The 13379-nt window shown below is 44.2% G+C and overlaps 1 protein-coding gene across 1 annotated transcript in view; it reads left to right on the top strand.

The window, feature by feature from the left end:
- Positions 1-10501, top strand: part of AKR1D1 (aldo-keto reductase family 1 member D1) — a 33349-nt gene extending 22848 nt beyond the window's left edge. The window contains exons 4-9 of the mRNA XM_057374476.1: positions 1227-1304; positions 3586-3708; positions 5473-5582; positions 6015-6180; positions 6909-6991; positions 10341-10501. Coding sequence (XP_057230459.1) covers positions 1227-1304; positions 3586-3708; positions 5473-5582; positions 6015-6180; positions 6909-6991; positions 10341-10383 — 603 coding nt within the window. The 3' untranslated portion in view covers positions 10384-10501. The remainder of the gene's footprint in view (positions 1-1226; positions 1305-3585; positions 3709-5472; positions 5583-6014; positions 6181-6908; positions 6992-10340) is intronic.
- Positions 10502-13379: the final 2878 nt, after the last annotated feature.

Here is a 13379-nt window from a genome sequence, read left to right as displayed (position 1 = left end):
TGCAGTCCTTGGAAAGTGTGCTGGGGTATCGTGGGGTGAATGTTCCAAAATACCACAGGGTGGTTTTGCAAATAAAGCTTCTCCACCTCACGTTATGATGGCAAACATTTTGCCTTCTAATTTAAAAAAAAAAAAAACAAAAAACCAACAGCCACCTACCTCTTTCTAGTCAAGATATTCTGTTTTTCCAGCAACAAAAGCACCAAGTTCCCTTTGAGGAATTCTCTGAGGAAAATCAGCACATGTAGAGGAGAAGGACTTGTGCCTGTAACTGAGACCTTGGCCCTCTGAAATCTGAGGCTGTGTTTTCCTTAGGCTCACTTTTCCTGTTAAATGCCTTGGATTTGAGCTTGCCTGARTTGGGAGGTGATAGTTACTGATCATATTAGTCACAGCTGCATGTTCCCAAGGAGTTACCACGTCAACATCTCGTACCCAGGCCTTTGAAATGTAGCAGTTTGAAGTCAGATCAAATGTCAAACATCGCTGAAGGGTTCTTGCTCAAAAAGAAAAAGAAGAAAAAAAAATAGAAAAGCCAAACCCCAGCAAAACACAAAAGTGAAATTGTGATCAGACACAAGGGAGGTGTTAATGCATTGCCTGCAACAGCAGTGAAATGACAAGCAAATAAGAGAAAGCTGTGCTTGTGAGAGATCAGCTCATCAATCATTTCTGAAGCCTACAGMGCAGGGAGATGGGAAAAAAGAGTTTCCAGTGCCCAAAGAAAGGTGGATAATGCACTTAAGAGGTGATTTATGCCCTTTGCTGCTCTCTGACCCTGCAGCTGTTGGGAGAGCACAGATTAGTCCAGTTCCCAGGTGCCCAGAACACAAGCAGGAGGCAAGGAAAGGCTCAAAAGCAAAGAGGGAAGAAGTAGAAGAGAACAGAGGCTGGAACCCCAACCCAGCCCTGCTGAAGGAGATGAGGCTTTCAGATGACACAACACAAAAGGTCAAAAGTTTGCTGAGAAACAAGGCTACCAGGAACTCCTGAGTGTGCTCTCATGTGACAGCTCAGGAGTGTGTCCAAGGACGACCTAGCACTGGAGGATGTGGTAAGCCCAGCATGAATGACCTGCTGAACTCAGGGTGTTCCACAAAGTTACTCAATTTTTTTTTTTTTTTTGTTTGTTTACGAGTAGAAACAGGGTCTGTGAAAAAAAACCCTTTGCTCTAAGGAGTGAAAAGTTTTTCTTTAAAGCACAAAAGTATGGTTTTACTTTTCAGCCTGGAGATGCACTCTACCCAAAAGATGAAAATGGGAAATTTATCTACCATGAGACAGACTTATGTGCCACTTGGGAGGTAAGCAAGCWCAACATCCTTCATATATGCATTAAACCCACAGATACTAATCCTCATTTTTACTTGTGGTTTTCATAAACATAACCTAAACATATTGCCAGGGCAAGTGGATCAAGTTCTACTGGCTTCATGGGTAAATTTTATTTCTGTCCTTAAGCATGTTTCTTTTTGCTAGCATTTAATTATTTTTATWAAAAACTGTTGAAATATTGGACATCCACATTCCTTCTCTCAGAGACTGCACTCTGCATTCAGTGCTTGGAGCTTTTGTCATTAGGTTTTTACCAGTTCTTCCCCTTTATCAGATCTTTACAGTAAGTTGGAGCCCTAAGAAGGGACTGGAGCATCTTAAAACAATAAAAAAACATTCATTTTAGAGAAAAAAAACCTGGTTTTGCCCTAAAGCTCACCATAAAACCCCAAAACAATAAAAAAACCCTACCAAAAAAAAACCCCAAAAGGATCAACACTTACCCCCCTCAAAAAAAAAACCCCAAGAAACAAAGCCCAAGACCTTGCCATCACTTGCCWTTAGGACAAGTTCACTCACTTCTAAATTTACCTATCAGATGGGAACAGGAGATTCTTGTGGTAAGAAAATTTGGAGGGAAGTAGCATTTGCATCCTGCATTTGTTTGTGATGTGCTCCAGTCCTTTAGGCAGATGTCTCATTAAAGCCTAACRTCACTTGGCTTTAGGATCTTGGATGAGGCAGAAAGGGAGATGAGCAATCTCCTCACATTTCTGCCTCTCMAAGCCATGGATTTCTCTTTCTATTGTGGCCAGAGCTGCTCAGCTCTCCTTCCCCACCATGTCTGATGAAATGGCATCACTAAATACACCCACTTCACACCGAGGGAGATAAGAGGTGCTACTACGTGCTCCACTTCGGCTTGCGCTGTCCAGATCTGGATTGTCGTGTCCCAGTTTAGCTCTACTCCAGGGACAGCAGATAAACAYAAAGAATGGTGGAATTCTGAGTGAAATTTTGAAGTGGGAGAGACCCCGAGGTGGGGCTGAACTTTCCCTTGGCAGCTGAGCCATGCAGGGTCTTGGGGGGAAGGGGGCCTTCAACTTTAGGTGTTTATGTTACACTTTACATTGGCTGATGCAGTTCATTCCTTTTTTTTTTTTTTTTTTCACAGGATGGTTTATCAAATGCTGAAAGCAACAGCTCTCCCAACACTGTTATATTTTTACCTTTGAGCTGGTGGTTAATGTAAAGGTTATCCTATAGCAGGCCACTCTCTTCAGCCAACAAGCCAGGAGAAAAAAAAAGGTGGTGGGGAGTGCCTGCAAATGGCAGCATCAATCTAAATTAAAACTCAACTCAACCCAGATAACTTCACTCTCTTGGTGTGGTGCTAGCAGGCAAAAATTAATCCAGATGACTGTATTTGCTGACTTGTCACTGAGTGATAGAAGGCATGTGAGGGCAACTAGAGGTCACGGAACACACAGTGTCTCTTACCTCCCTGCTTCCAGCTCCTGCCAGACAGAAAGAATAACAAAACCTGCAGGGGCATCCAGCTCCGTGGTGGGGTCTGCTCTGCCTCAAACAGTCACTGAGTTATTTGTGTGCAGAGTTTTGGGGAGAAAAGGGGAAGACCATTGGAAAGGACACCCTTTTGTCCTTAACCACCCAGCAGATGATGCTAATAAGACCAGKGAACATTTTCATATCCAGTGTTTATAAGAGTTTCTCACCTATGAGGATTTGTCCAAACTGCAAAATATTTAGACTGCCTCTCTCCCATCCACCTTCTTTTTTTTTTTTTTTTCCCTGCTTTATACTTCCATGATATTTTCTGTGCAGGTTTTGTGATGTGCCTTGCCAGGTATTTTTAGGGGATGTCACTGAATAGAGGCTTCATATGAAAAACTGTCTTACAACCCAAAGGAGTGAATTGACTTATCAGGAAAGCAATCTGTTTTGTTCCTCTTCCAGCTTTGAGGCACTGCTAAAGCAGCACAAAATAAGCAAAACTCTTTGAAAGCAGATGCTCAGCACTTAAGTCTCTATATCTTGGGCTTAAATCTTTCTGCTCTCCAGACAAATTCCACCCTCACGGGAGGTATAAAACCWTTAGGGTTTGGTCTGGACAGCAGGTCAGCACAGGAACAGTTGGGTTTGTCTGGACAGCACCAGCCCTCATGGATAAACACATGAAGAGTTTTCTGCAGACTCAATAAAGATCTGCCTTCCACCTCTCTCTGAAATGCCTGCTCCAAGAACTCACGCCAACATGTGGAACTCTTCTTACCTTTGCTTTCTCCGCAGGCTCTGGAGGCATGCAAAGATGCAGGCTTGGCAAAGTCTATTGGCGTATCCAATTTCAACCGCAGGCAACTGGAGATGATCATGAACAAGCCAGGGCTGAAGTACAAACCTGTCAGCAACCAGGTACGACCGCGAGCCAAGGGCAGCGCCCGCCGCGGCGCCACTGCCCCGTGGGCAAAGCAGAGGCAAACACACCCCCTGAGCYACCAGGCAAGCAGAGGTGATGGGTGCTTTGCCACCCATGCTGCCCTCCAAGCTTCCATTCCTACCCCGAAAATGTTACTCTTCCTATCTAGGCTAAAGATCAATATTTGAAGGCTTTGGAGCGATCACTTTCCTCGGCTCCTGCTCCAGGACTGTAAAACTGGTGCCTCTGTGCCAAAACTCTGTAACAAGGTTGAGTGTTGAGTCAACAAAGATCTTAGATCTCTCTGCCATGTGCCTTCCCTCAAGTCCAAAAATTCCCAAGAAAACCATTCAGAGCTAGCCAGTCCTCAACGAAGCCATGTCTACCTCAGCTGACACCAACCCAACCCTACAGATACGCAGTCACTCTAATCTTCTCAGGTATAAAAGCCATTAGAAGCAGCTCCTGAATTTCCTGTACTTGCTCTCTTGCATTTTTCTCGCAAGGTATTTGTAAGAGATTGAGAAAACAATTAAAGGAGGCCCCGTTCAGTGGCTGGCCAGAGCTGTACAATCCCATGAAGATGACAGGCACATCCGAGTTGAATTACAGCAGCGGGGCTCTGATAAGGCGACAAGTGGCAGCGACCCATCTGAGTGCCCAGTACCTTTGGCTCTGGCACTTGGCAGGCCACCACCTTTCCTAGAAATCACTGGGAAGCTCTTCTGACTCGTCTGGCACAAGCAAACATYCACATTAGCAGTAACAGAGAAGGGGCCAGGGACGACCGGACCAACTTTCCGCCCCCAGCGTGTGGCCTGGAGGGCTGGAATGGCCAYGGGGCAGGGAGGGAGGCTGGCCACRGCTTYCATTCTGTATTTGGCCTGGAGGAAAGAGGAAATTCTAGCACCCTTCCCTGGTATTAACATGCCCAGCGGGTGCAAAATGCAATTGCTGTTTCTGACAGGGCCATAAGACCGTGCTGAGCATTGCTGATGCTTCCTGAGGTCCAGGAAAACTGGGCAAGAGAYTGAGCCCAGTTTAGGGCAGCTGGCCAGCAAGCAGAGATGTGCCAGAGAGCTTCAGACTTGCCAGACAGCAACCACTGCAAACAGTGGTGGCTCTGTCACCTTTTAGACACTGAGATCACAGCCAGAAAATCCRTGCCTGTGAGGGAATGGGGTTTGCAGTGTGGGAGGGCAGAGCTCACARCAAAGCCATAATCTCAGTTTTTGTAAATCTCCCCCTCACCTTTCTAACTGGGACGATTTATGCCAACACTTCCCTGGAAACAGGATCAGATTAGTCATCCTGAATGCAAGAGGCAGAGAAATGGAGGACTGACCCACATGAGAGGGGTTGAATTCTCAGCCTGCTCGTCTAGAGAGCTTCCCTCACCTCCATCACCCCCACTTATTGCCACCTTTCCCCTGGGGGCTGATAAAAGTTCACTGCAGCCAAATTACAATTGCAGAGGTTATTCTGCAAATATACCAAAATATTCTGCATATATATATTTGAATATATTCTGCAAATATACAAAAAAAAATTAACAACAAAAAATTAACAACAAAAAATTTAATCACCTTGTATTGTACAGCTAGAATAATAACCACGGATTAAATCTCCCTATTTCCTAATTTACACATATCCTTTCCTGAAAGCATCACCCAGTGTGTAGCTCTCACAAATATTGGGATATCTCCTGCTTCTGTATCTGATCCTGATGATTAACCATTCTTTCCACGTCGCTCTCGCAGGTGGAATGCCATCCCTACTTCACCCAACCCAAACTCCTCGAGTTCTGCAGGAAACACGACATCGTTATTGTTGGGTACAGCCCGCTGGGAACCTCAAGAGATGAATCTTGGTAAGTCACCATGGTACTTTATAATGGAAGGACAAAATCCAGGGAAACATCACTCCCCACTGCTGAACCTCTGTGTAAAATACCTTTGCCCCCATTTTTTAAAGCAATTTTGAGCATTGGTGTCTAAATATTGCTGCTGYGAGTGTAAACTTTCAGCACTCCTGCACCAAAGAACACCAGGTGCCTGCAGAAGAGGTTGCCTTAGGTCTTCCCTGACAGAAGGCAAGTGTTCAGAACTGGGAATGTGTGAGAAAGGAGAAACTAAGTCAGAGTTAGGACATCACACAGGAAGTTGTCTTTGACAAGCCGCCAACCTTTTTCTCCCGTCTTTCACCCTGCTTGTCAAAAGGTGCAGTGCTCTGTCCACACACAGGTAGATGTCCCTGTGTTTTGACATTGAAGATGAGGCTTTTTKTTGTTTCTTTCCTCCAGGGTAAATGTGTCCTCACCTCCTTTGCTGAAGGATCCTGTGCTGAACGCCATTGGCAAGAAGTACAACAAGACYGCGGCGCAGATCGCTCTGCGCTTCAACGTCCAGCGAGGGGTGGTGGTSATCCCAAAAAGTTTCAATGCACAGCGCATCAAAGAGAATTTCCAGGTAAATTCATATCCTAGCAGTACATGAAGGAATCCACTTKCATGGCTTTAGCCCCTACAGAAGGGAATTTTCCCATGTTTTTTTCTGTAGACATACAGAACTTGACCAAAACTTTGCCACATTTGATGCTTTTTTGTCCCCACCACTAAACGGTGACAAGATATGACAATAACAGAGCAACACGTGGAGGAAATTTTGGTGTCTTTGAACCCTCTGGAGCAGCTAAAGCTYCAGCTGGTGGTGTGTCCCAGAGCAGTGTTTGCTGCACTGAGCAGCACAATTGGATGAAGCAACTCCCGAGGCTGCAGAAGCTCCAGAACGATTGATTTTCTGATTTTTCTGCCCAGCTGGGCTAGGGAAAGGGTTGCTGCATGCAAGTGGGACAGAAAARTTCACAACCACACCACCAGAAAACATCTGGCTTGGGAGCAACCACAAAAAAGAAAGATGGATAATGTTTTTCCTGTGCCCCTTGCTCCCTGCTTTCCCTGGAATTGCATKGCTTTCAAAGCTGGAGGCTSAGCATGGCCAGATTACCTTCCCCTTCTTGCAAAAAGGGCGTAGGCAAATGTGACTGAGCTTATTCATGTCCTCGAGACTCTCCTGAAAATGCAAGCAAAGTCTTTGTGGGAGAGATACAGAGAGAAGGAGGGAYTGTGCTTCTGGAGTCTGGAACATATGATTACGACAGGAAATGCTCACTGATTTCTAACATCTCTTTCCATTAGATCTTCGACTTCTCCCTCACTGAGAAAGAGATGAAAGAGATTGAAGCCCTGAACAAAAATGTTCGTTATGTGGAACTGTTAATGTAAGTACAGGAGAAATCCCAGATCCTCACAGAGTATTACTGTCCTTTCAGAGAATTAAAAAAAAAAACCCAAAAAACAAACAAAAAAAAAAACCCCAAAAAAACCATTTCCTTTTCTTAACTTCTGCATTAACAGCCCTATTTTAAAGTAAATATATTTTAATATTTTAAATATGAGAGGTTTTTAAATGCAGCCCGAATATGCTCCCAAGCCCATTGCAAAAATAAGTGTACAATACTTACCTACAGCTCAGGTGCCCAAAGCCCAATTTCAAGCAGAAATTGAGTGTATCTGGCTATTCCACCTCTACCCCATTTCCTCAAATTCCTTCAGCTACGTGGTAATAGTGCTCTCAGACACTGATAAGGCATCGTCCCTGTCCAGCAGCGTGGATATTGGAGCTGAAATTCTAATAAAATTGAGTTGTACCTTCTTCTAAGGAAAACAGAAAAACACACAGCTTGTCTGGCTGCTAAACCACTCCCTAATTATCTCTTCTGGGAACTAATGAGGCTTGATCTCTTGATGCTTGTTATCTGAAGCTTTCCACCTAATAGTTTTGCTTCACCCAAAAGGCTGTGTTATCCCAGAAGGCTCAGGCTGACCCAACACCCTCTCTCTTCCAGAGGATGAGGYTGTTTGTTTTTCCTTCAGCTCAAAAGCATCTACAGTTTATGGCCAAACTTTGTTTTCCCCTTTTTCAGGGCACTCAATATGTAGCTGAATGCTGGAGATTAATTTCCATGCATTTCTCTTTTTACCTTGGATTACCTGCGTGCTGCCAAACTGCAGCATGAAATGAAAAGCATTTGTAACGGCATCAAYAGCACTCTAAAATGTTGACCATTGCTCAAAAGATTCAGGGAAATGTTGCAAAGAAACAAACAAACCACTTAGTCTGCTGCATGAATATGATAGGAAATATGGATTCAGTTAAAAGCATCATAATGGAGTTCATTTTTCACATTTAAGCTCAGCCAGGTGCTCCAAAGCTTTAGCTTCTTAAAATTTGGAATGGCCTTCCATCAATTAGCAGTACTTAGTTCCAGAAGGCTTCTCACAAATGGGCTGGGAGATTCTTAAGTGTGTTTTGGTATCTGAAACAGCTTGGTTTTATGCAGAAAAATTGAGTTATAGCATCACTTAAAATTTAAAAAGTGGTATACACGGAATGCAACCTTGGTGCAAATGCGAGAGCCTTTCCCAGAAGCCAAGTTAAAGGCTGCAAATGCCCACAGGAGGAGAACTTTCTAAGCCACCAATCTAAAAAACTAATAAATTGAATTTATTAAAAATGAATAAATTTAACTAAAAAACTAAAATGCTTTGCTTTATTAGACTGAATTYGGTCACAGGAGGCCACCAAGGGTAAGGAAAACAGGATGCATAGGATGGACATTGGTAACTAATTTTCACAGGAGCTCTGTGTTTGGGGAAAAATGTTTAAGGACAGTCTGATCTCAGTTATGAGAAAAAGCCTTATCAGAAAAACGATATTGCCATGTGAGGAGCATATAGATTTATAAGGATATATAGATTTATATCTACAGATACATATGCCTTCTGTGTTACCTCACTGAAGTGTCTGGAATCAGACAAATTACAATCCTAAACACATTTCTCATTCCATCCAGCAATTTTATCTGAAAAAGTSAAGCCACGATACAGGAAGATTTTTGGTTAGCCAACTTTGTGCAAAACCTTTGGCTGCTGTGATGCAAATGTCAGCAGGAATGGGGAGATCCAGCTTTTCTCTGGTTCTCCCAATTATCAGATACCAAAAGGGTGCAAAGCGGTTGTTCTGATGGTGTAAGTCCATACAAGCAGGATAATGCAAATCAGTGGAATGAATTAGCAAGTTAAACATCTGAGGTTTTATAAAAATATGAGTACTTCAGGAAATATTAATCTGAAATGGTTTCTTCTCCTCTTGGAGAAATCTAGAAGCACTGTGTAGGGTGAGTTTCACATTAATCTATCAGCTCAGTTTATCTGATGCTCTCATTCTCTGCTAGGGATGTTTTCCCTCACCACTCATTCCAAGCTGCACTGACTCCTCCAAGTGAATCACTTTCACTCAAAGACTCAGATTTTTGCATATGTGAGATCTGATTAGCAAGCATGCTCTACAGATGAAAAGTAGAGATTATGACACTGGCAACTCAGACAYTGTCAAATTATACYGAAGTCAAACAAGCCTYGTTTTGTTTTTKGGGKTTTTTTTCCCCAACAAACTCAATCTGTTCATRTGTAAACACTTGAGCTTGGCTGAATATCGGAATGAAATATTTTGACACAACCAATTCAAAATGTTTGATGCCTTCCAGTCAGTTACCTACAATATTGTGAAACGTATCCTTTCCAGACTGGAAGGATTCACAGCTGGAKAAATGCCAGTATTTGTTGTGCTCTGCTGTAAGGCAAGGCAGCCAGCTGCCATGGTGCACCTGAGAATGCTCTTCAGAAATTTTGCATTTAGCAAATGGAAAGTGTTCGTCAAGCCAGGGCTTGTGATTTAGCATCACCTTTTCAAACAAACAAGGAAACCCACAAGAGAAGGCAGCTACCCTCTCTCCCAAGTCTGCCAATAATGGGCAAGAGCACTGTTATTTTTTTCACCCAAAACTGACCCTGGAAATTTTCTTCCTGCCTTTTATAAYGATCCTGCAATGTGCATCTTCCCAGAACATGCAGTTTCTAAAACAAAGCCTGAAATATCTCCACCTTTGTTTGGATGCACCCATGAGCATCCCTTTTTCCCCTGAACTGGGTCACCCCAAAGTTTATTTGTAAATTCTGTGCCACTGTGGRTGCTGGCAGARCACCTGCACGTAGGCTGAGCTCGAGGACAGCCAGACCCAGTTAGGTGAGGCAGATTTTTGGGGAAAGCACCATCCCAGACCTGCTGACCCCAGCTCTAAGGGCACAAGGCAAAGCAGARTAGCCTGCTGGCTCCACTTCACCTTCACATACAGCCCTTAATTCTAGGGGTCTTTCTAGACARCTCAACAAAGACCTCTTCCCCTTCCACGATGGTGAAGTCATCCCCCTTTCCTAAAACACTTCTACTAACCTGAGTTAGAGTGAGAATACCTGACATCCAAACTCTTGTTGGTTTTCCCCAGCTCTCCTTAATCTGTAGGCCTGGAAAATGATCCTTCACAGTCCTCTCCTTAATTGAACAAGTTATTCAGAGCTGACAGCTTCTGAATAAGTAGAACAGCCTTCCATGAAAGCCTTGATTGTATTGCAAGGAGGAGATTTTCTGGGCATGGGATAATAATATATCTTGATTTGATATCCTGCTTCAGCCAAAGAGCTGACCTGTCCCATCTGACCTCTCCACAGGTGGAGTGACCATCCAGAGTATCCCTTCAACGATGAATACTGAAAACAAGGTGGGTCTGGACAGCCAGTGCTGTTAGGCTTTGCTGAGAGAGACTCAATCTTTGGTGCTTTGTCTTCTCTACATGAGGCTGTTCAAATCAGCATTAAAAACATGACATTTATTTCTTTCTGTCTTGTCAGTTTCTTCTTGCTGTTAAAGACCAAATCCATCTAGTTCATTGAATTTCTGGGTTTGGCTTTAATGCTGAACACTGAAGCTTCAAAAGCTGATAAAACTGAAGGTTTYTCCTGAAAACAGGCTCACTAGTTCAAGCAAAATCAGTTTTGCTTAATGGAATATTCTCCCCTAGATCTGAAACAAAACATTCCACTTCAGTAGGTGTGGGGCAGAATCAGAATCCCATCAGAATGGGCAAAGGTGGGAGAGACCACAGAGGGGCTTTGTGGCCCAAACCAGCACAGTTTTCTTCTGCAGCTCAAGTGAGAGGAAGTCAAGAGCGGTGAACAAATTGAATTTAGTAGATGTACACATTTGATGGTACTGAATAGGTTTGTACCCTGTTCAACTCCAACCAGAGCATTCTGCAGCTGCACACCCCAGCTTTATCCTGTAGGTACACCCCAGCTGGCTCCTATGGAACCAGTTCAAGCCCTAAAGCACTACAAGCATGTTCCTACTCCCACACACACCCCCCACAGCCCAGGACCTCACTGAAACACAAGGCACTGTATGACACTTGTATTACGCTGTACTTGCTGCTATCACCCAGCAYTGCACACACAACCTGGGGCTACAGCTAGGGAGGTCCTCACCTCATGAGATTAAAGGATTTTCAAACTTCTKCCATGCTCCACAAACTGATAATAACCCTGGAAGATTTCTCTTCGCTTGAAAGCTCTTTTGTGCAAACCCCTRACCAGGGCAATACTGAATTATGAAGCTAAACTTTAAAGAAGTTTTGTTTTGTTAAATACCACTTTCTACTGTGCTTGGAGAAAGCAGAACACTGGGAAGGCCCAAAAAACAGTATAAATCAGGCAGAAACAGCCAGACTGAAAYCCAGACATTTCCTCCAGTCTCACTGAAACGTGGAGGCAGAAGCATTGATGTTGGAGTAAGGAAGACTGGATCCTGAATTTCTTTCTCGGATCACTTGTTTGCCTGACAAGTTTTTCAGCTTACAGGTGCATCTGCCCACACCCATGTCTGCAGAAAGCTGCTTTGCCTCCCTCCTGTGCCCAAGCACCCCAGTTCCCTGCCACAGAACGAGTACTCTGGAGAGGTATCAGAGAAGAAATTAAACCATGCATGCAGAGAGAGGGAACTTCATGTGCTAGAACGTGTGCGCATCGGAAAATGTGTCACACACAAACTTCAGCCTATAGCATCTGCTTTTATTTATGACCACTGCTATTTATTATCCCTGGAGTGCCTGGAACAGGAGAATGCCAGAGCGTGCAGTTCACAGAAACCCTTCTGAAGGGTCCTGGCGTGCTCCTCAGAGCTGGGACAAAGAGGGACAGGGATGGCCATCTCACAGGAGGAACAGGCAAGGCTCCCAAAAGGGTTAAATGCAGATTCATCCCTGGCTGGGCTCAGTGAGCACCTTCAGCAGGGGTGGCCTTCATGCAGCATTTATAAATCCATTCAGAAATCTATGCCAGCAAAGGAGAATTCTGCGTGCTGGAGGTTACCCAAGGGCAACTCCCATTTTATTCTATTATCCACTTAGACCAGAGGGGGAAATATGCAACAWAAGTGGGGGAGATGTGTGTTCTTTCTCCTCAGCTGTATTAGAAACCTCCTGGTGCAGATCTAAGGACAATCSCAAGGTCAGATGGAGCCCTGTGTCCACTATCAGAACCTCTATCACGAGCCCTGCTTTGCCCCTTTGTGAACAGCTGAGATCCTGGTCAAAAAAACGGAATAAAATCCAAGTCTAAATTCAAGCACCAGAGAGGAGGACTTTGCACCATACCCAACATGTTATTTCAGTTGCTTCATAGGTGCAGACCCTAAATAGAGCCCACAAGGCTCAACTGCTTAACAGTAGCACCGTGCAAATTTTTGCACTGTAACTTGACCAGGTGCAATTCTCCAGTCACGGCCAACGTTCAGGTCAGGTTTGGCAAAAGCTCTTGTTGTCTACAACTGCAAATGTCAACTGGAGCTTAGCTTGAATGCTCACAGCAGCAGCCCCTTGGCAGCTCACTGCTCTTTCCAGGCATCCCCCTCCCAGAGGTCAGGCAGGGATTCTAACAAAGCAGGTGACCTTGCACATGTAAGGAAGACATCATACTAAAAATTTCCTAAAATTGCTCTAATATGAAGCACATCATAATCAAATCTCTGACCTGTACTGATTAAACAAAGCAGGACAGATTGTGTGAGTGCCTCCAGCCCAAGTCACACCATCRAATTCCTCCCCCCTCTCATTTTAATAGAATCCTCCTCCTCCTCCTTTGCACTGCCTCATTTGTACCTGATGAAAAAAGATTGAGCATCTTCCCAGGGCCAAGTGCTGCCATACTCGTTTCCATCAGTTATGAAACTGCTGCTGACATATAGCCCACTTTTCCCCCCCACTGTTTGAAATCATTGCTCCCCATTGTTCTCCAAATTGCCCTACAGAGAAAAGCTTTAGGTACAGGAAATAAGCAGGCATTCAGATGGGAGCTTGGAAAACCCATTCCACCATCAGCACAAGGAGAGAGAAAAACCCCAAACCACAGCCCTGAGTACAATCTGCTCCCATCTAGCACATCTCAGTCTTGCTAGACTGGCTGCCTGGTGAGAAAAAACATCACTTGGGATGGCCATGTACAGCYCTGCTCCAGCCAGAAGGGTCAGGCAGGGACAGAGGGGGCTCCTGGCAGCATTTACTCATGTGAGTCCAGCCAAATTCACRTGTCCAGAGGTAAGCACTGGGGTAGAGAAGRAAGTCCATAAGAGAGTAACAAGTTAGAATGAGATTCAGCACACTTATTTCACTAATTTCACTTATATCTTCATGAGAGAGTGACACATTAGAATGAKAT

Source organism: Malurus melanocephalus, unplaced genomic scaffold (assembly GCF_030028575.1).
Source record: "Malurus melanocephalus ecotype Western Australia unplaced genomic scaffold, MMel_1.1 scaffold_226, whole genome shotgun sequence".
NCBI lineage: Eukaryota > Metazoa > Chordata > Aves > Passeriformes > Maluridae > Malurus > Malurus melanocephalus.
Note: the sequence above shows the minus strand (reverse complement) of the source record. Positions and strands in the feature narration are given on the sequence as shown.